At 56.6% G+C, this 22,660-nt stretch overlaps 1 protein-coding gene across 1 annotated transcript in view; it reads right to left on the bottom strand.

Moving 5' to 3' along the window:
- Nucleotides 1-22,660, bottom strand: part of CLCN7 (chloride voltage-gated channel 7) — a 27,294-nt gene extending 4,634 nt beyond the window's left edge. Inside the window, exons 1-18 of the mRNA XM_074322556.1 lie at nucleotides 22,436-22,660; nucleotides 13,941-14,012; nucleotides 10,591-10,662; nucleotides 10,383-10,448; nucleotides 9,839-9,971; nucleotides 9,435-9,544; nucleotides 8,550-8,630; nucleotides 7,304-7,366; nucleotides 7,126-7,209; nucleotides 6,214-6,307; nucleotides 5,920-5,984; nucleotides 5,348-5,464; nucleotides 4,569-4,623; nucleotides 4,026-4,086; nucleotides 3,304-3,442; nucleotides 2,846-2,939; nucleotides 1,475-1,644; nucleotides 247-298 (exon numbers count right to left, since the gene is read on the bottom strand). Coding sequence (XP_074178657.1) covers nucleotides 247-298; nucleotides 1,475-1,644; nucleotides 2,846-2,939; nucleotides 3,304-3,442; nucleotides 4,026-4,086; nucleotides 4,569-4,623; nucleotides 5,348-5,464; nucleotides 5,920-5,984; nucleotides 6,214-6,307; nucleotides 7,126-7,209; nucleotides 7,304-7,366; nucleotides 8,550-8,630; nucleotides 9,435-9,544; nucleotides 9,839-9,971; nucleotides 10,383-10,448; nucleotides 10,591-10,662; nucleotides 13,941-14,012; nucleotides 22,436-22,588 — 1,681 coding nt within the window. The 5' untranslated portion in view covers nucleotides 22,589-22,660. The remainder of the gene's footprint in view (nucleotides 1-246; nucleotides 299-1,474; nucleotides 1,645-2,845; nucleotides 2,940-3,303; nucleotides 3,443-4,025; nucleotides 4,087-4,568; nucleotides 4,624-5,347; nucleotides 5,465-5,919; nucleotides 5,985-6,213; nucleotides 6,308-7,125; nucleotides 7,210-7,303; nucleotides 7,367-8,549; nucleotides 8,631-9,434; nucleotides 9,545-9,838; nucleotides 9,972-10,382; nucleotides 10,449-10,590; nucleotides 10,663-13,940; nucleotides 14,013-22,435) is intronic.

Genomic DNA, 22,660 nt, shown 5'->3' with positions numbered 1-22,660 from the left:
CGTGGTCTCAAGCCTCTGTAGGCCGTTCTGCCTGGCCCTCCCGTTGCCCGCCTGTTCTGTGAAGGGCCCAGGCCCCGTTTGTTCATGCCAGGTGTCCCTCTCTCCAGGCTGCACTGGGTGGGGACAGTGACGCTATCCAGCTACACCCCGTAGGGTGTGGACGCTAACACTAAAATGAATACCTAGCCCTCGAGATTCTACGAGGCTCATGCCCCATACGTGCCCACGCAGGCACACAGAACTCACCCAGCTGGGCAGCTGCTCCCATCAGGGCGTACTTGCCAGGGTCCGCCCAGATCTGTGGGGATGACATACAGGTGTCGGGGGTGGCAACCCCCTACCCAAACCCACCAAGACGCACGGACACCACCAGAGGCCACGCACGCCCAGCAATTCCACATCCGGGAGAGTTTCTTTATGCACACATGTGCCAAATGGCCTGTGCCTCCTCAGGAGTAACAAGTCTGGAAGGATCCACAGAGGGGCCCGCTCAGGGATGTCTGAATGAACCATGCCATCTGCATACGCGGGAGAACTGCAGCACGAGACAGCAGGACGCTCTCTACAGAGGAGGGGAGCGCTGGGAGCATGCAGGGAGAGGCCGGCACCGCACGTGCAGTGACCGTCGTGTGTGCAGAGAGGCTGCACCACCCGAGGGAGCACAGAAAGGAGCGAAAATCCAACACACTACACCGCGGATGAACCCTGAAAACTGCACGCTCAGTGAGAGAAGCTAGACACAGACGGCCACGTGGTGTGTGCCTTCACTGACATGAAACGTGCACAACAGGCTCGCCCATGGAGACGAATGCAGACGGTGGCTGCCAGGGGCAGGGAGGAGCGTGGCAGTGAGTGCTGATGGGGACAGGTATCTTTCTGGGGTGATGAGACTGTCCTGAACCTACACAGTGGTGATGGTCACACACTCTGAAAACACCAGAGACCCACTGATTTATGGTGTGTAAACCATATTGCGATTAAGAAAACATGAAACACCGCGTCTGGAAGGAAACCTGAGACCTGAGAAACGCCTTCCCCGCTTACAGGTTTTCCTTTTTAATCTTATTTGAAGGACTAAAGTAAAAAGAGGGAAAATACACAGAATAAAACCCAAGCTGACAAAGAGGCAGTGGGAGGTGGCAGTGGCCGAGCAAGGCCTGTCCCACATGCAGCTCCGTCGCCGCCGCCTGCAGCCCGAGAGCCCGCCCCCTGGCACGTCCGCCTCTCACTGTAACCAGTGAGCCTCTCCCCGACACCATGTCTGAGGGCCACACGCACAGCCAGCTACACCTCGGGCGTGTTCCTATCAAACGGGTGCAGCCAGGAAACTAAGCCTAAGAAAAACGGCTCGCGGATCTGACGCGCTGACCGCCCGCACTGGGAGCCCGCTGCTCTCAGCCACGGCGGCCCCGCCCGTCGTCCCTCCAGCGCAGCTCGGGCCCCACATGCTCGGTGCGTGAAGACCGCCACTCACCGCAGCCCCTGTGAGGTAGGACAGCGAGATGCCAAAGAGCCGGCCCCAGGCAGCCCCGATGAGCAGGGACGGGATGAAGACGCCGGCGGACACTGTCAGCCCGTAGGTCCAGCAGGCCAGGAAGAAGTAGACGAGGGTGAAGAGGCCGAGAGTCATGGGGTTGTAGGAGCCTAGGGGAGAGGGGTTGGCCAGGGGCTGCCAGGCAGACTCACGCCCGAGCAGGGCTGCCCACCCAGCTGCCCAGTCACCACCTCTGGGGGAGGCCAGTGGGATGGGGCAGTCCTGACCTGGACAGCAGCCAGGCGCCAAGCACATCCTGACCCCAGACACCCCAGAGGGCTCCCAGAAGTCTCCCCATCTCAGAGGCCAGAGCTCAGGCTCTTGGAGGCTGAGTCCCCAGAGGCGGGAGGACAGCCACCCAGGCCGGGGGCAGAAGGAGCCAGGGAAAGGGCCCCAGTGCTGCCAGCAGGACGGTCAGCTGAGGCTGAGGGAAGGTGCAGCTGAGGTCTCAGGTGCAGACCACTGGGGGTCCGGGGAGGGAGGCCACCAGCCACGTTCCACACCAGATGACTTCCAGACACAGGAAGACACCAATCCAGCCCTGAACCAGCATGTCAGGAGGCCTGATAACAGCTAACGGCTCAGCTCGATGCCTTTTACAAAGGGCTCAGCCTCACACATGTTTAAAAGCCTTTCTGTTAAATTTTGTGGACTGTCACATGCACAGAGGCACAAGACCAGGAAGGTCCGGGTGGCTTTGTGACAGGAAATAATTTGGGACAACTTGAGGAGCCCGAGACAGGAAGAGGCGAGATGATGCCACGGGGCAGCTGGCCGCACGATGGAAAACTGGACTCCACCTGCCCGGGCTCATGTGCACGTGCTGTGGCAGTGTGGCCGCGGGCAACGTGCTGCAGTGAAGGCGAGGCTGAGGCCCGGGGAACGCCAAGCGTGGCGAGGTGGCAGGTGTGCACTGAAAAGCACTGGAGTGTGTTCAGAACCTGTTTCTTACTGAAAACGGGTGTGGCTGGGTGAGGAAACAGTGCTGGTGTGTGAGTCACCACACTGGGTTTTCGGAAGGACATTGACCCATGCAAGCAGCTCCCACCCTGGAGCTAAGAGCCTCTGAATGAGGCGGACGCCCTGTGGCCGCTCTCCTGGAAAGGAAGGGGACACAGGGGAACCTGACCAGCCCCTTTCGGGCAGTCGGGTCAGCTGACTGCCCTGCGCTCCAGTGTGCCCACTGCCCGAGCAAGGGCAGTGACCTCTGCCTTCAGGGCACACTTGGCTTGAAGGGTGTCACCCAGGCCTGGGCCCAGTGTCTATGGATGACGTAGGCCAGGCCAGAGGGGGCAGGGCACAGGCACGCACCTGGGGGGTCGTGGAAAAGGCCAACCACGCTCTTCTCCGGGGTGTTGAAGAAGGCCGCCGCCATTGAGTTGTACTCGCCATCTGCACAGAAGAGCTGCAAGGTTGGGAGAGAGGAGAGGCCAGTGGGACGGGGCAGTCCTGGCCTGGACAGCAGCCAGGCGCCAAGCACAAGGCAGGACGGGGCGGGCTGCTGCCTTGGAGCGGGGGTGGGGGTGGGGGTGGGGGAGGGGGCTATGCCTCTCAGGTCCATACCCTCAGCCCCACTTCTGCAATCCTCTGTCAGGCCGTTGCTCTGGGAAGACGGCCGGGGCAACACTCCAGCCGGCCCAAACACCAGCTCTCTGGATGCCCGGCATACACCAGCCCACTAGCCCGGAGCTCTGCTCTGTCAGCAGCCCCCCTGCCGGGAGGGGGAGCCAGGGCTCCTCAGAGGGCCCGCCCTGCTCCCCGCCTCCTACCTGGAGGGGGTAGGACACGGAGTTGCCCTGCAGGGGTTGGCAGTCCCGAGAGGAGTAGATCAGCACGAAGGCGACAGTGGCTGTGACGGCAGCCACCAGCATGGCCTCGATCACCTGGTGGCAGGGCCGGTGGATGTACCTGGAGCAAACACTGGGATGGATCAGGCTGAGGGACACAAGGTAGTTGCCATGGCAACCTGAGCCTGTGACTTAGTGAGAGCGGACGACAGGACACTGATTAGGAGGACGACACAGCACGTTTAATCATCCATCTGCCCAGGCTCCCGCACGTGCTCAGGTTACTTCCTGGACACTCCCCAACTGCAAGGGGACAGGGAGCAGTGCCCAGGACCTGCCCTCCAAAAGCTCGATAATGGCTCTCCTAACAGCAGAGACCTGTGCCAGCCAACTGTGCCCAGGGGCAAGATGGCACCCGACAGACCAGGCTGAGGCTGGGAAGGCCCTGACCCCAGGGCTGCTGGGTGCACAGGCGGTGCCTCCTCTGCCCAGAGGGCTGCATGCCAGGCCTCCCTTAGCCTGACGCCACCTGTCCCCTGGCCCCATGCTGCTCTGTCTCCCTCATGTACAAACCACCGCAGAGGAACGCACACCGGCACATGGCATTCTGCGTGCCCTGTGGGTGCACAGCCTGCAATGAGTCCATTTCCAAAGGCCCTGGGGCCACACCTGTCAACTTGGTCCACAAAATAGAGGTTTCTCACCTGATTCGAAACATCGTCAGCCAGTAATTCAAGGCATTGAACACAGCCCCAAGAACACCACCTGTGACCAGAAAGGAGCCGCATGTGGGGGGCACGGAAAAATGGTGGAGGCTGCCCAGGCAGCAGAGGGAACAGGAGGGTACAGGAGGGGGCAGAAGAAGACGGTCTGTGAAAACCCCTGCTCTCCATCTCCACACCCTGATGGAGGGTCAGGCTTATTTCTGAAAGGCTTTGCCTTTCTTTCAGGGAAAAGGTTCTCACAGAGCAATGGCTGCTGTCCGGGGCCCAGCCTGCTTAGAGGGGTTTCCCAGAGGAGAAGCAGAGAGCTCGGGTCTCCCTGAGGTGTGGGCTCCCTCCCCAGTGGCTTGCTGCCCCACGGCAGCAGGCAGGGGATGGGGGCTGCAGCCCTCTCCAGCCGTTTCAAAGCCAGGCACGGCCTGGAGTCCCACAGGCCCCGACACCACCACACGCTTTGTTCCCACTGGGAGGTGCCAGCCAGCGTCTCGGGCCGGGGGGCGGTGTCCTGCGTGGGATGGCCCTTACCCACCACGCCCATGGCGATGAAGATGGGGATCTCGTGGATAGTGTACACCATCGTCTGTGCAAAGAGGGAGAGCGAATGTCTGTGAGGAGGTGTCACCGGCTCTCTGCCTCTCGGGCTCGAGGGCTGGACATCACATACAATCTGCACACACCCAGGAACCTTCTGTCACTTTCACGCAGGGCTGCAGAGGTCCCACAGGAGACATGCTGAGCCCATGTTTTGGGCAGACCATGCGACGGGCTGGTCTGGGAGGTGCTCGGAGACCCTGCCAGACCTTATCTTTGTAAGGCTTTCGCCTGCTTCTTCCCGGCGTCTGCCTACCTCAGAAGGGGCACGGCCGGAGCTTTTGCCAAAGGGGGAGACAAGGGGGTGGGCGTGAGGGAGAGCCCCAGGAACACACCCAGTGACCGGGATGATCCACGAGCTCATGTACCCCAGTGCGTGGACATGCTGGGAGTGCATTCCCTGTGCAGTGTCCGGCGATGGTGGCACATGGGCCAGGCCTCCCTACCCATGGCGGCCGGCACCTACCTGCCCTCTAAGCTGCTGCACTAGCGGCCCCGGCCCCACAGGTCTCAGTGTTGTTGTCCAACAGCCTGAGAATCCTGAAGGCGCCCCCCTGGGTGACGGGCATCCTAACCTGCACCTCTCCCTAGAGCGTTATAAACGAGATCAATCTCACAGGGAAGAGATGGGGTTTTCCAAAAGTCCAAATTCTCAGGCTGAGCTTTGAGGAAACCGCACCAGAACCAGCAAGGGGGACAACGCCATATGTTACCTCTGTGTCAAATCTTCCAAAATTGATGAGGCCCGGGCTGGACAGGTCCCAGATGTTTCCATGGTAAATGCTTAGGACAAAGTTCAGGGTGAAGGTGGAAATCATGGAAGCGAAGAACTGCGGGCAGAAAAACCAGCGCCATCAGAACGACAATGCCCACCCAGGAGGAGGGGGTGACTCGCCTCCTGTCACTCAGGGGGCACCTGGAGCTCCTCCAAAGGCTAAAGGGAGGGAGGCTGGAGCCTCGCTGGCCAGGCCTCTCTGGGACGGAGCTGATGGAAGTAGGTGAGCGGGGTCCAGGGGTTCCCCATGAGGAGGAGGAGGAGAACCAGGGTGGAAACAATGGCCACACTTGAGGGGGAAGGGCAGGCAGCAGGAAGCGGCAGTGACTCGGTCAAGTGAGGGGCAGAGCTGACCATAATGACCCTCACGGCCATGGCTCCACAGGAACCTCAGGTGAGGACAACAAAACGTGGGCCCAGAGCGTAGTGTCCACCCAACTATGGTGGCGATGGAGACCTAGCTCTGGGGGCTGCCTGACCCAGGGAGAGGTGCCATCCATGGGAACTTACAATTCTCCATGTCAGGAACTGGTTCCAGAAGGAGGCACCTTCCTCCAAGCTGAACAGGACGCCACCTAGAATGGCAGTGGCCCAGCCCTGAAGTTCCCTCCCAGGCACAGGGAACCCATGCCCAGAGCCCCTCACGCCCCAGAGCCAGGGCACCAAGCCCATGTCTCCCTCACCCCCGCCTGGCACTCAAGTCTGCAAACACCAAGACGATCCCTGCACATGACAGGGACGGCCTGGCGTCCCCAACTCGGGCAGTTATTTGTCAGTGTCAGATCAGGCAGGGCCCCTCCTCACCCACGGGGGCCCCAAATGCAGCAGACACTCCGGCCGCAGCTCCTGCTGAGACAAAGTCCCGCTTCTCTGTATCCCTGCGGAAGTACTCAAAAATCTGCAATGGGAACAGGACAGACAGGGAGACGGTCTTAGCCAGCTCCTCCAACGGCACTTCTCAGGAAGGGAGGCTGGCTAGAGGCCACCGAGACAGGGACCAAAGGCAGGGGCAACGGGAGGAGGGGAGAGAAAGGGGTCTCTAGACAATCAATTCATCAACTACTGGATTCATCATGACTACAGAACTGAAGAGGCAACAGAAGAGTGAGCACGTCCTTGCAAACCAACAACCACAAGAAAATAATGAAAAGATTCCATCACAACAAGAATTCAACTTGACGGGCTGTGCAAGAGATACATTAAAAAACTCAAAAGTCCACTGAAAGACCTAACGGAAACTGAATGAATGAAAAACTTAAGTGTGTTCTTGACTTAAAAAGACTCTCCTCTGTAAAAATGTTAACTGTCTCTAAACTCACATATAAACTGAGTGCAGTACCCACCCAAACGCTGGTGGCTTTTTGGGAAAACACGACAAACTTGTTCTGAAGCGGATCTTAAAAACTAAGCGTCTCTGATCTGTGCACATGTCATTCCTGACCTCTCCCTAGGTCACAGCGCTGAGAAGCTGTTCGGAGCGACAGGCCATTTACGCAGAAGAAACGCAGATCCACACGCCACCCCCAGAGCCAGGCTGAGCAGACTCCTTGGTCAGGTCCCGGGACACACCCCAGACAGGACGCTGCCCTGACCCTCAGCTTCAATGTCAAGGGCGGTCCCGGCACAGCACACCTGAGTGGTGCAGGACAGACCCCGCTTTCCAAGGGACATTGCTGGTCCCCTTCGCCGCCGTATGTGCACCAGGGACGGACTCACCTTGAAATCGCGCTTCAGCGACGTTGACCTCCCCTGGGAAATCCCAGCAGCGATCACGGAGCCCGAGTGAATCATCGGCCCCTCCTGGAAAGCACAGGGCAGTGCGTCAGGCGGGCTCGGCGAGAACACAGAGGGCACAGGGGCTCCGGCCAAGGCAGCGCCTCTCGGGCTCAGTTACCTTTCCCACGGCCAGTCCTCCCACCACTGACAGGATCACACCGGACACTTTGATCACCAGGGTCTGGACCGCAAAGGAAAACACGTCAGGTCTATGACTAAGGGCCACGCGCAGTCCGAGAACCTGCACACGCAGAGGTACTGACAACGAAAGCCCCCCAGCGGGGCCAGCAGCGCCTTCCCCTGGAGGCCTCTCTGCTCCCCAGTGTGTCCATCACCTGGCCCGCTCCTGGCCTGCAGGACTCCAGGCCCCCAGGAGCACCTGCTCCCCAGATAGGGGCAGGAGAGAAGCCGCAGCAGGCCCCAGGCTGCGGCGCCCTGAGCAGAACACTGGAAATAGCCAGGGGAGGACGCCTGACTTGGCAAGCCCTTGGCATCAGTGTATGATCGAGAATACTAAGCACTGGGGGCCGGCCCGGTCGCTCAGGCGGTTAGAGCTCCGTGCTCCTAACTCCGAAGGCTGCCGGTTCGATTCCCACATGGGCCAGTGGGCTCCCAACCACAAGGTTGCCAGTTCGATTCCTTGACTCCCGCAAGGGATGGTGGGCAGCGCCCCCTGCCACTAAGGTTGAACACGGCACCTTGAGCTGAGCTGCCGCTGAGCTCCCGGATGGCTCAGTTGGTTGGAGCGCATCCTCTCAACCACAAGGTTGCCGGTTCGACTCCCACAAGGGATGGTGGGCTGTGCGCCCTGCAACTAGCAACGGCAACTGGACCTGGAGCTGAGCTGCGCCCTCCACAACTAAGACTGAAAGGACAACTTAAAGCTGAACAGCACCCTCCACAACTAAGATTAAAAGGACAACAACTTCATTTGGAAAAAAAGTCCTGGAAGTACACACTGTTCCCCAATAAAGTCCTGTTCCCCTTCCCCCAATAAAATCTTTAAAAAAAAAATTAAAAAAGAGAATACTAAGCATCATGAGTATGAAGAAAAAGTCTGACAAACGGAAAAAGCTCCCAGCAAGTCTACTCCAACACAGGGACTCTCCTTCTGGAATGTTAACCATGGGACGGAACTTACAAACATGTTCCACATGTTATTTAAAATGTGCGCAGAAAGTTTTTACTGCTTTCCAAAGAAAGTTTACATAAAACCTGCCAGCACACGCACACGCATGCTTGTCAGTGGCATACAAAATGGGCCTGGGTGGGGTTTGGAGGTGCGCGTGGACAAACGGCTTCCCACGCAGCCAAGAATCCCCACGCTGAGCACCATGCTGCCAGCCAAGGGGTCACCTCCTCACCTTGAGCCGGACCACATGGGGGATCTTCACCCCGTTGAGGAAGCACTTGATCTGGGGGATCCCGCTGCCAGCAGCGACGGGCTGGACAGAGAGGGAGGTAAACAGTGGCTGAGTGAATTGACGCAGCCGGCAGGCCCAGGGAGACTCAGCCTCGTGGTGCCCAGGACAGGGGGTGGGAGCAGGACGACGACATGGAATGGGATGGGACAGCCGCCCGGGGACGGGGCTGCCTACTCCCCCACCCCAAATGCAGAGCAACCACAGGGCGCAAACTCTGTGAGATGTGGGAGGGGGTGGGGCGTGGAGACTGAAGGAGGCCCAGGGACCCCCAAGGGGGCGGGGCGGGGGGGGAGGCACCTATCACACACCAGCCGAGAGGGGCCAGAGCTCCTTACACCCTCTGGGGGGCACCGCACTGCACCCCAGATAGAGCTCCTGGATGCCATCTCCTCTTCCTCCAACACCCGTGACAAGGGAGGAGCAGAGACAGGCCCTAGGAAGGGCTTCTGGGAGAAGTCCCAGAACAAAGGGATATCCTAGGAGGGTCTGATCCCCTCAGGTGGGCGGTCCCCTCCACCTGGACCCCTGGGTTGGGTCAGCTCCGCTCCTGAGGCTCTGCACGCCCTGGGCACCCCCTAGAATTGGGCTGCACACTGCCCCCCACAGTCCTCACTGTGTGGGTGGGAGGGGGGCAGGCTCGGGCCTTGTGGGCGGGTGAGGGGCAACACCGCCAGGGTTGGGGGTGAAGCGGCCCAGATGCACTTTCTGCTCTGACTGAACCGGTACACACCTGCACCAGTGTGACCGCGCCAACACCACTGACAGAAGCTACGGTGTGTGTAAGCCAGAGAGGCTCCCAGCATCCAGGCTCCCCTGTGGCCTTACCTCTATGAAGGCGACGATCATGGAGCCGACCAGCACAAACGCAGAGTTCAGCACGGCCCACAGCAGGAGCGAGAAGGACAGCCCCCCCTTCTCTGTGAACTTGTCGATGTCTGGGCTCATTAAGGACAATGTTGGCTCCACCCCCAGCCCGCCAAACCCCTGGTACAAGCACGTCCCCAAGCACATGGAGGGGGGGCGCACATACCCTAACTGCACATCTCAGGGACATTCCACAACCCATAGTGACAGGGACGCCACCTGCCCAGGCTCACCTCCCCCAGCTGGAAGGCAAACATCTGGGCCCACTGGGGGCTGCACAGCTACCTGTGGGACCTCGTCGTGGGATCCCACCCCCCTGCTCTGAGCCCCACCTGTCTGCGCGGGGCACCTCCCGACAAGGATACTGTCCTTGACGACCTTGTATTTCAGGCCCGCCAGGTTCTCCACCATGATGTCGATGAAGCAGGCCACGAGCCCCGTGAGGATGCCAATCATGGCGCAGATGACCCAGCGCTTGATCTCCACTGTGCGGAAGGCCTGCGGGGGCAGGGGCGAGACGTCGGTCCCAGGCTGCTGGCCCCGGAATGCCACAGGCTGCCACTGGGCCCAGCCTGCTGCACTCTGCATCTCCAAGTGTGTGACAGCCTGTGGTCCAGGCCTCAGAGACGATGGCACATCAGGGCGGGCGGGATGCATGTGGACCTTCCCAACCAATCAGGTGCTGATATTCTGGCCACTGCCGCTGCCATCTCTAAGAACCGCCTTCTCGTTGTATCTGGGATGTGACACACACACCCTTTCCTGTATCAGGCACCAGCTGTCTCTGGCTTCAGGACGCAAACCAGAACCTGAGGCATGAGGACCGCGGACAGGAGGGGGACGTGGCACCGGACCAGCCTGCAGGCCACCAGGGAGGCAGGGTTCCAGGCTGCCTCGCCGCAGACTCACCGTGTGGTTGATGCGTCGCTCCTCCTCCAGGAACAGCTGGTTCTCGCTGTTGTCATAGTCCAGGCTCTGCAGGCCAGGGGGGCACAGACAACATGACGACCAAGCCGATGGCCCAGGTTCAGGGCAGGCAGCAGGTGGGGGCGGGGCTGGAGAGGGGACGCAGTGCCCGGGGCCGCAGGGGGCAGGGGCACGCAGGAAGGAGGCCCACCTCATACTTGAGGGACAGGAGCTTCTCGTTGTGCGGGATCTCCTTGGGGAAAGGGGGCGGGGGGTCCATCTCCTGCAAGGGAAGAGACGGAGGCCCAGGCTGACAACTCAGCATGCTGAGGCTCGAAGCACAGTGAGGAGAGGGTGGGACACGTGTCTACTGTCTCGTGAGGCCGCTACTCCTGACCCCAAAGCCAGACAAGAAGCCATAAGAAAAGGAAAGTCACTGCAGACCCACACCCCTGGTGATCACAGACACAACGTTCTCAACAGCACGCCAGCGCTGGATCCTGCAGCACCACACCAGGAAGGCCAGCGTGGTTTCCCATCCAAAAATCAAGTACCCTAACGTGTCTCTGGTACGATGGGGAATATATTATCGGTCTTTGTCCCAGTTCCTGGCACCTGGCTCCTAACACCCTGCATCTCTGAGTGATGAGCGTCTCCTGTGAGCTAATGAGGTGGAGGGGGGCTGGGACCCCTAGGCTTCAGGATGGAGGCTGCTCACCAGAGACCAAAGTGTGGCTGGAGGGTTGGAACTTTCGGTCCCAAACTCTGTGGATGGGGAGGGGCTGGAGACTGAGCTGATGGCCAATGACCAGTGACTTACTCACTCATGCCTGTGTAATAGAACCTCTAAAACCCCGAAATGAAGGGGTGCAGAGAGCTTCTGGGTAGTGAACATGTGGAGGTGCTGGGGGGTGGTGCTCCCGAGAGGGCATGGAAGCCCTTCCCACCCCTTCCCTGTGCGTCTCTTCTGTCTGCTGCTCCCAAGTCGTATCCTTTGTAACAGACCAGTAAACATAAGTGAAGCGTTTCCCTGCGTTCTGTGAGCCCTTCTGATAAACTATGGAACCCGAGGAGGAGGTCGTGGGAACCCCGATTTATAGCTGCTCAGTCACAAGCACAGGTGACAACCTGGACTTGTGACCGGGGTCTGAAGTGGGGGTGGTCTTGTGGGACTGAGCCCTCAGCCTGAGGGTCTGCACTGACACCGGGCTGTTCCCGTCAGAATGAACTGACTTGCAGGACCCCCAGGTAGTGTCTGGAAAAACGTACGCCGTTTCCCTGAAAACAAGACTGAGCTGGACCATCAGCTCTAACGTGTCTTTTGGAGCAAAAATTAATATAAGACCCAGACTTATTTCACTATAACATAAGACGGAGTCTAATATAATATAATGTAATATAATATAATATAATATAATATAATATAATATAATATAACATAACATAATAATATAATACCGGGTCTTACATTAATTTTTGCTCCAAAAGACGCATTAGAGCTGATTGTCTGGCTAGGTCTTATTTTCGGGGCAACATGGTAGAATTAGTTGGTGTGAGGTAAAACCCCACACATTTGGTGTCAGAAGTGTTGTGAGTAGAAACAGTTTAATGACAGTTCAATAGAATAAAGGACAAAACACACACGATCATCTCAACAGACAGAGCAAAGCAGCTGACACAACGCAAGCCCTCTGCACGATGAAACACTCAACAAGCAGGAAAAGGGGAACTTCCTCAGCCTGATAAAGTCACTTATCAAAACCCACACTCAGCGGTGAAACCCTAAGCTTTGCCCTTAAGCTCAGGAACAAGGAAGCCTGTTCTCGCCGCTGCTCTTCAGCTTGTCCCAGACGTTCTACCAGGGCAATTGGGCAAGAAAATGAAATAAAAGGCATCCGGATCGGAAAGGAAGAAGTGAAACTCTCTATTTGAAGATGACATGATCTTCTATGTGGAAAAATCCCCCCAAAATATACTAAAAGCTGTCAGAATTAATAATGAACTCAGTAAGATTGAAGGATACAAGATCAATATGCAAAAATCAAATGTATTTCTATGCACTGGTAATGAACAATTGGAAATGAAATTGAAAAAACTCTATTTGTAATAGGGTGAAAAATAAAATATATAAAATAAAATTTATTCCCCAAATACATTTAACAAAAGTGTAAGACTTGTACGCTGAAAACTGCAAAGCACTGTTGAAAGGAACTGAAGACCTAAATAAATGAAAAGATAACCTGTATTCAGCAGAAGACTTAATATTAAGATTCAGTGCAGTTCCTGTCTGAATTCCAGCTGGCATCTTTAAAGAAACTGACAAGCTGATCCTAAAATCCACACGGAAATGCAAGGGATCTTAAAGAGCCAGAACAAACTTAAAAAAGAACAAAGTTGGATGACGCAAACTTCCTGATTTCAAAACCGACTAAAAGCTACACTTGTCAAGATAGAGCGGTGCTAGCGCAAGGGCGGACACAGAGGTTGATGGCAGACCATTGAGGGTCAGAAACAAACCTTCACATTTATTGGTTTCGACAAGGGTGACAGACAATCCAACAGGGAAAGCACAGCCTTGTCGCGAAACAGTGCTGGGAACACGGGCCCTCCAACTCGGGCCCTTACCTTATACCACACACAAAATAAGTTAAAAAACGGATCAAGATCTAAAGCTACAGAACTCTTAGAAGAAAATACAGGAGTAAATCTTCATGACCTTGGACTAGGCAATGGACTTAACTATGACACGAAAAGCACAACAAAACAAAGATTAAACTGGACTTCATCACAGTGAAAAGCTCTTCTGCTTCACAGGACACCACCAGAAAGTGAGGAGACGCCACAGAATGGGAGAAAGTTGCTGCGAATCATGTATGGATGAGCCATTCATGTCTAAAATACATGAAAAACTCTTATAGCTCAATTATAAAAATAAAAAAAAGAAAGAACCCCATTTAAAAAATGGGCACAGGATCTGAACAGACATTTCTCCCAAGAAGACATACAGACGACCACGGGCACATGAAAGATGCTCAAGGTCACTGGCATCAGGGACAAAGCAGATGAGAACCACGTGCTGCCTGAGGATGAGTCAAGTGCAAGCCCGGCTGGTGGGCTCAGGGGTGTTCCCTTGGGAGCCGCTGGACAGCCCAGCGCTTACACTGGCAGAAGACATCACCCTGCCTCCAGGGCCCTCCTGCAGGGCACCTGGGGTCCCTTTCCTGCCCTCGGCACCCCCCACCCCAGGCCTGCTTCCTACGCCTACACACAGCACACTCACTCGGTTCCACACCTGACACACACTTCCCCCCTTTGCTCCTCGGGCTAGAGGAGGGCTCCTCAGGAAATATGGCCCCTCGAAATGGCCTTCCCTGGTCACCCAGGCTCTGGGGCGCCTACTGCCGCTCCTTATTCTGTCTCGGAGTCTGTATGGCCCACGACTGTCCCCGCTCTCTGCACGGCCCTCCCTACGCCCGTCATCCTGCTCGCCCTCTGCCAGGCTGCAGCTCCGCAGCGCAGGCCTCCTCCGTCCGGGGGCGACCGGGAAGGACTCCCACTTACCGGGTCCAGGAGCTCATCGTCCAGCTCCACGTTGCTCATCTGTCTGATCTGGAAAGATGCCGGATGGGGCGACTGGAAACAAGAGAAATGACAGGGCGCTTAGCCACGGGGCCAAGCTGCGCTGGGTATCACCACACCATCCATATGGCCTGGCCTTGCCTGGCCCTGGCTGGGGAGGCCACGTGGGGGACACCAGCAGGGCCAGTGCTGGACCCAGGCTTGCTCCCACCGCCCACAGCCTGTCACCCAAGAGTCCAGCCTCCAGACGAGAAGCCCAGAAGCCCCACCCTCCCTTGCTCTCGGGCATTTCAGAGAGTGGAGACTAGAAAGTTGCCAGCAACCAGAACCCAGAGCTGAAGGCGACCACCCTGCCCCGCCCCACCCTCCTCACCCCCACCTAGAAAACCCAGGAGATTCAGGGTCCCGCCTCCAGAAGGCTTTCTGTCCCCTAACCACCCCATTCTCTGTGCATTCCCCATCATGAGACCGAGTGGTTCTGCCCGGTGGGGACCTGTCACAGGCCTCCAGGCCGGCTCCCCAGACACATGGTCAGAGGTGCCTCCTCTCCTGGGACAGGAGTGACCCAGGACCCTCCCTCTCTGAAGTGGGGCCACACTCCCAGGCCCAGGGGGCAGGTCAAGCACACAGGACAACCAGGCGCTTGACTTCTCTTACGCTCACTGTCCAGGCATGGCAGAGGCCTGGACGAGGAAACAAATACAGGCCCCAGTTATGTTTGCATTTCAGAGAAACAACAAGTCACGTTTTAGCATTAAGTATGTCCCAAATACTGTAGGGAATGTACTCGCACTCAAACGTGATTCACTGTTTCTCTGTGAATGCAACTGCAGCTGGGCGGCCTGCAATTCCTCTAGCAGCCCTAACTCAGTGGGAAAACACGCAGCCATGACACGAACAAATTCTGCTGCACACCATGGGCCCCGGACCGTGGAGGGGCATCCAGCCGGAGCACACGGTGACTCCACTACAGAAAGTGTACAGGCAGGTGAAAACCGCCTGTGCGCCACAGGTGGCTACTTATGGGGGGCAGGGGACAGGGAAAGTGAAGGGCACAAAGGAGCTCCAGGGACATTGGCTGACTCTTTTTGGGGGGGGGGGTGTCTAAATCTCCTGGAGCTGCTGCAACCAATTACAACAGACTGGGGTGGGGCTTAAAACAAGAGACATGTATTCTCTTCCAGGTGTGGAGGCCATCAGTCCAAAAGCAAGCCGTCCCTCTCAAGGGGCACGGGGAGGCTACTTCCTGCTTCTTCCAGCCCAACGGGTGTTGGCACGCCTTAGCTTTCCTTGGCTTGTGGATGCACCACTCTGCTCTCGACTCACGGCCTCCTCCTGTGTGTCTGCCTGAGCACGGTTCCCTTTCCTTCTGAGGCCACCTGTCACTGGATCAGGGCCCATCCAATGCTAGGCTGCCCTCGTCTTAACTTGAGGACGTCTGCAAAGACCCTATTTCCATGGGAGGGAGGTCCCATGCACAGGTTCCAGGGCTCTGGAGTGGACAGCTGTTTTGGGTGGCAACTTGTGAGGTGTGTGTTCACTCTACATTTGTGCTTCACTGGCACAACTATGCACTTTTCTGCACATACGTACAGTAAACGTCAGGACAACAGATGACTACTGAGAGACCCACAGTTGTTTTCGCTTCTAAAAGCAACTGACAACGCCCCCAAACTGCTGAATCTGATGAGAAAAGCAGGTGGGCCTCCCGGCGCCAGGCTGTAGGCAGGAGGGGCCGGCCCGCTGGCCGCTGTGCTGGCCCAGGAAGGGATCCCAGCTAAGAGTGAACTCTAATGGGAGGTGGCCCGGCGCTGGCTGCAGCCCCCGGACAGGACACGTATGATGCGGAAGCATGCACGGGCCACGAGCCCACCACAGCAACACGAACACACTTCCTTGGGACGGGTCCACATATGTGGACCAGCCAGGCAGATGGGACACCAAGACGGACTCCATCTGAGCAACACCCAGGCAGCACTGAGAGAGTTGGGCCGTAAAAGGAAGAGGGGAAAACCGACATTGCCGTCTGACCTGGCAGATGGAACCCACGGAAAAAGGTAGTCTGGCCACTTTTATCTTACTCATCACTGGTCACAAAAGCAGCTCAGTGACGTCCGGCAGTCACTCCCACAGCCCCAAGGCGACCCCACAAAGCATTTCCTTTGGTATCCGAACAGTTTCTGGTGATAAAGACTAACTGGAACTGGCAGCAAACACACCTGGTTGGGAGGGTCATGGGAGGAGCGGGGGCTTCTGGGAGTTCTCACACTCTACTTAATCGGGAGAGCCCTACAGCAGAACTTGGTGATACACCTTCTGGTTCTAACTTCCTTTTCCCTTCAACAAATACCCTTCCATCTTGGCACACAGGCCAGAGTGTGCACGTGGCTCGCCATGTCTGCACGCACTGGGTTGCAGCCCTTTTTTAGCCCCGAATAAATCCTTTTTGGTGACGCAACACCTAGTCAGCACTGGGGGCCTCGGGCGAGAAGGAGCAGGACTCACTTGTGTAGGAGACAAGAGGTCCCCAGCACCTGGCTGCAAGCACCCCAGGTGAGCACAGCGGTGGGCACCCTGCGAGCACCACCTGGCCCCTGGAGGCGAAGGCTCAGGAGCGGGAGGGGGCGGAGCCCTGCGGCTGCCATGGGCGGGGCCTCTCCCTTGTCCCCACCTCCGTGGTCTCAGCAGCTCTTTCCCCAACGTTATGAGCATCTTTTTGGAACTATCTTGTGTGATGAAAACAAGCCCCTTACTTGAAGTTCAGTGACTTATGGGGTGTCATGTCTGATTCTTTCCCTTTTCTTAAACACAAGTTCAATTAAAGACTTCTGGTTCTTCAAACTGCTGAGATGCACCGCAGTCTGGTTGGAACCTTCCAGGGTGGGACGCTGCGTGAAAGTGGCCGACCCCAAAGACATATGGACAGTGCGGTTCCACCGACCTGACGTTCTTGAAATGTCAGGCCTGAGGGGATGAGGACAGATCGGTGCGGGAGGGGGTGTAACTGTAAGAGGAGCACAGGGGACTCCTCGTGGTAAAGGGCAAGCTCTGTATCTCCACTGCAGTGGCGCTCCCGTGAATCTACACCCGTGACGTAAGAGCAGAGAACCACAGGCGCAGTGCCGATGTTTCCACACGGCACTACTGTTAAGTAAGATGGAACCCCTGGAAGAAACAGGGGGAAGGTACACAGGCCCTCTTGGTGCTCTTCTCAACTTCTTATAAATCCATAATTATTTTTTAAATCTTAAAAAAAACTTTATATGCAAATGGCACTGCATCAAACTGAAAAACTTCGTGCATCAAAGGAAACAATTAGCAACGTGAAAAGGCAACCTACAGAATGGGAGAAAATATTTACAAATCATAGATTTGATAAAGGGTTAATATCCAGGATATATAAAGAACCTATACAACTCAACAGCAACAACAACAACCTGATTAAAAGACGGGAGGAAGACTTGAATAAACATTTCTCCAAAGACACACAAATGCCCACCAAGCACATGAAAACACGCTCAACATCACTAACCATTCGGGAAATGCAAATCAAAACTACAATGATACCAGGGGAGGCTGGTTAGCTCAGTTGGTTAGAGCGTGTGCTCTTAACAATAAGGTTGCCGGTTCAATTCCCGCATGGGATGGTGGGCTGTGCCCCCCGCAACTAAAGATTGAAAACGGCGACTGGACTTGGAGCTGAGCTGCGCCCTCCACAACTAGATTGAAGGACAATGACTTGGAGCTGATGGGCCCCGGAGAAACACAGTTCCCCAATAAAAAATTTTAAAAAACCTACAATGATACCGTCTCATACCTATGAGAATGGCCAGCATCAAAAAACAGAATAACAAGTGTTGGTGAAGATGTGGTGAAACTGGAACCCTGTGCACTGTGGGTGAGAATGTAAAGCGGTGCCGGCTCCATGGGAAACAGCATGGAGGTTCCTCAAAAAGTTAAAAATAGAACTATCATAAGACCCAGCAATTCCTACTCTGGGTATTTACCTAAAAGAATTGAAAGCATGGTCTCAAGGAGATTATTCGCACACACATACGCATAGTGACATTATTCACAACAGCTAAAATGTAGAAGCAGCCCACCTGACCATCGACGACGAATGGAAAAAGTAGATGTGGTGTGTGCATACAGTGGAATATTATTCAGCCTTAACAAGGAATGCAATTCTGTAACATGCTACCACAGGGTGAACCTTGAGAGCAGCCAGTCACAAGAAGACAAATACTCCGTGAGGCCACTTATAGGAGGCCCCTGGCATCGTCACAGTCCCAGAGACAGAAAGGAGAATGGTGGCTGCCAGCGCCTGGAGGAAGAGTTAGTGTTTAATGGGCACAGTTTCAGTTTTGAAAGATGAAGCCAGTTCTGGGGACGGATGGTGGGGATGGTTGCAAAACAATGCGAATGTACTTACCACCACTGAACTAACTGCACTTAAAAATGGTTAAGATGGTAAGTTTGTTACATGTTTTTACCACGATTAAAACAGATTTTAAAAACAACTTGAAAGTTGTTCGCTGGCCCCCTCTCTGCTGCTCTGCCGTCTGACATCGGCAGGTCCACGCTCAGCACTGAGGACACAAGGCTGCCACAGCCAGGGGCTCAGTCAAAGAACACAAGTTGCCCACAAACAAGTGAAGGGTAAACTGTGGGACTGCACTCGATGAGGGTGAGGAGGAGGCAGTGAGGCTGAGACGTAAGAGAAGAAGCGAGATGTGCAGAGGGGTGCGGATGGGGTGCGACCAGCCCCACTCCCGCCTCTGAGGGAGCAGGGGTGGTGGGGAGGCTCCCAGGACCCTCTGACTAGGCCCAGGCCCACTCGTGTCCCTCAGCTCGCTCACCTGCCTCCCCAGGTTGTGAGCTTCCTGAGGGCGTGGCTCTGTCCCACCCACACTGGCCCTGGCCCGGAGCCTTCCGGGAGGGAGCGGGGTGGCCGGCCTGGACCCTACAACAGGGGGCAGGGGGTGGGTAAAAGGACAGGACAAGGACACTGAGACAGAGGACCTCCTGGCGAGCCACCTAGAGAAGGAACGGAAGCTCACGACGAGCGGAGCTCAAGGGGCTGGATGGCACACGACGGACCCGCAGCGTCCCTGCTGCCTCCCCACCGTCCCTGCTGCCTCCCCACCGTCCCCGCTGCCTCCCCACCGTCCCCGCTGCCTCCCCACCGTCCCGCTGCCTCCCCACCGTCCCCGCTGCCTCCCCACCGTCCCGCTGCCTCCCCACCGTCCCCGCTGCCTCCCCACCGTCCCCGCTGCCTCCCCACCGTCCCGCTGCCTCCCCACCGTCCCTGCTGCCTCCCCACCGTCCCTGCTGCCTCCCCACCGTCCCCGCTGCCTCCCCACCGTCCCGCTGCCTCCCCACCGTCCCTGCTGCCTCCCCACCGTCCCTGCTGCCTCCCCACCGTCCCTGCTGCCTCCCCACCCTGGCATGCTCAGATAGGATCTGTAGCTCCGGGGCCCCACGGCAGGGCGCAGTCCCGCAGGGTAACCCGTTACCAGAGAAGAGCCCCAGAATGATTCTAAACACCCACTGGCAGTCTCAGGCTGAGCTTCCCAAAGCCTAGGTCCCCCCAAACATGCTGCACTTATAAACACTGCGCGTGCCCACCCCGCATCTGTTTCTGGCTCAGATTTCCCTCTGTAAGTCCTCAAAACGTTCCACTTCCTGCTGCCCACACACATGACCATGACTTGCTGGCTGATCTCACCCTCTCTGTGTCGCAGCAGCAGACTGGCAGTAACTCGCCGGATAACACACCAACGTCCCACACAAGGGGACAGCAACTCCCAGGTGGCTCTCAGCAGCCTGGTCCTGGACAGATGGAGACTGAGCTCAGGCTGGTCCCCCGTCCACCCTGCCCAGGGCTGTGCCTGCTCCTCACTGGGCACTTAGCAGCCTGGCAGGGCAGCCACTCAATGTCACTCTGCCCAGAGCAGCTACTTTAGGTGCTTGGCAGCCTGTGCCCATGCCCAGGTGGCCATGACACCACCACCGTCCAACTCTGGATGTCCTGCAACAAACCCCAAAGGGCCACAAGGTGTTGAAGACAAGCTCTCATGTCCAGTTCACCAGAACATTCCCATAGGGTGGCTGTTGGCCTGGGTCTTCGTTTTAGTTTAAATGGCTCCAGACGGAGAGCAGCTTACAAGCCGCCTTCTGCGGCAGCACTAGGGTGCCCGAGCTTAACCGTGAACTCAGCCCACTGAGCCAGAGCAGGTCCCCCAAGAAAGCCAGCAGCACGGAGTCAGCCGCCAGTGGAGATTCGCCATGAACGGCAACCCAAACACAATCACCTTTGAGCTGCTGTTTTTAATGCTACTGAGAGTCACCAATGTTGACTGTCTGTGACAGGTACCAGGAATCTCAGTGCCGCATGTCTATTACCTTCTCTGCAGATGGGGTACCTGGTGCTCCCGGCACAAATGCCTCTCGTCTCCCCTTTGCACCAGTGTGCACAAGCCGGGCTAAGGAGCCTTTAAGACGAGAATCTCCAGGTTCCTGCAGGGCTCTCCCGGAGATAAAGACGCTGTCGCCTGCAGATCTGCCCTGGCCTCTCGCTCCAGCCTTCACTCCCCACTCCAACGTACTTTTCAAACTCGCGCAGGGTCCCAAACACACACTCTCTTATCCTTTCCCATCTGCGTGCCCACCTGAGGACCTTGCATTCTTCAAGACTGGACCCAAATGTGACCTCTCCTGCCCGTGGGGCCCCTCAGAGAGCACTGGCCTGTTTTTCTGTGAGTCTGGAGCTAGCAGGAAGCTGCTTCATGCATCACTGTGTCCCAGGCAAACTGCATGCAGCCGGTACAAAGTAGGTCCACAATAAATTATTTTTAAAACTGTGTAAGAGCAGCTAATCAGTTATTATTAAGTGCAAACAAACAAAAAACGTGCAAAGTCTTTGTGTGGTTTTTTTTTTAAGGGAATGATTTTTAAGGGAAGAGAGCAGCAGGAGCCTTCAAAAAATTCTAACTTGTGGATCTAGTTGTCAAGAGAAGTGGGAAACCACACACATTCGGTCACTCCGTCCCGTGATAAACCCAAATTCAACCTCAAGGTTTTCAATCTCTTTACCTGTCAATACTTAAAGCCAGTTTTATACTTCTATTGAGTAGACTTTGGATAACTTTCTTTTAAAAGAGGAAAAAAGTAACAGAAATGTTCCACAAAAGTAACAAAGCATCGACATTCCCACCACCCCAAATTAGCTACTTCAGACCCAACACAGACAGCATTTCAGCAGATTTCACTCAGAGGGAGCCCAGCAGGGCCCTACCAGCAAAAGGCAAACTCTGACCATCACTGTCTGATGAATTTCCCAGGGACTGCGGACACCTAACTACAGGTTCCAGAGAAACAAGCTGATGTCCTTCCTAATCGTTAAACACTATACAATTATTTAAAGGGCAGATCTAGAAAAAGAGGAGAGAAAATAAAGAATAATCGCAAAACAGAATAAGACCAATCAATAAAAATAGTTCATTAACTCAAAACTAACGCAACACACAGAAATTCATGTAAAGACACAAACTGCACCGCTGACACGCTAAGTGCATTTCAACCACCCTGACCTGTTGCCGTGTCCGGCTGCCGGCTCCAAACACAATGACCCGCTGAAGCAAACGGAGTGCAAACGCCTGTCATTCCTCAGATCGCCCTGAAGTCTGTCCTGATCCCTGCAGAGGAGGGTGGCAGGGCGAGCTCCACCGCTCCTCTCACTGCAAGAGAAAACTCTGCAACCTAAACTGGCAAAAGCTCCTGGGGATTGTTAAACTAGTTGCTCATGTATCACAATTGTGAAAAAAAAAAAGGAAAAAAGGAAAGGGTCACGGGAGCAGAATTCCATCCGCCTCTTCCCTTTAAGGCCCTTTCGGAGGAAACCGTCAGGAAATAAATTAGCCTCCTGCTGTCCAGGGCAGGACAGCAAGCGTGTTATTCGGCGCCTTCCCACTCATAAAACACGCCCGTGGAACAGCGAACTCCACCTGCTCCTCGTTCCCGGGGGGGGGGGGGGGGGGCCCGGCCCAAACCTCCTCCCGAGGTCACACAACTCAGGGCCTAGGTCCCGACACCGCTGTGCCATTTGCCAAGGGAGACCCGGCACGGGCTCCACTTCCTGATCCTTAAAATGGGGATGAAGCGCCGAGTCCCCCCGCGGCTCCGGGGGGACCGCGCCCCGTGCAGCGCACGTCTGCCCCGGCCTCGCACGGGGCCACCGTTCGGCCTGTCCGAGCCCCAGAACCCCGACTCCCAGGGGCCGACGCCCACGCTGCCCCTGTGCGCGCGCTGCCACCGCGAGACCGGGTCCCGCGAGAGGGAATTCCGACTGAGGCGCGACCCACGACTGGCCCAGGTCACCGCCTCGCCGTCCCTCCCGCGCGGGCCCGGGCGGTGCTGGAAGTCGCTGCCGTCCCGCAGGCGCGGGGCGAGGCCCGAGTCCCCGCGCGGCTCCTCACCCGACGGGCGGCCGCGGGCCCGGCCCCGTTCAGCAGCGGCGTGTCCTCGCCGCCCGGCGCCCCAGGCCGCGCCGCCCTCCGCAGCAGCGGCGCAGCCTCGTCGTCGTCCAGGTCGCGGCCGGACCACGACACCTTCTTGGAGACGTTGGCCATGGCCCGCCGCTGACCCACGGGCCAGGGAAGTGCTGCGGCCCGGTGTTTGTTCTCGTGACCCGCGCCGCGGTC

This window comes from Rhinolophus sinicus, linkage group LG18, assembly GCF_036562045.2.
Source record: "Rhinolophus sinicus isolate RSC01 linkage group LG18, ASM3656204v1, whole genome shotgun sequence".
Taxonomy (NCBI): Eukaryota; Metazoa; Chordata; class Mammalia; order Chiroptera; family Rhinolophidae; genus Rhinolophus; species Rhinolophus sinicus.
The sequence above is the reverse complement of the archived record's forward strand: the minus strand, read 5'-3'. Positions and strand labels throughout refer to the sequence as shown.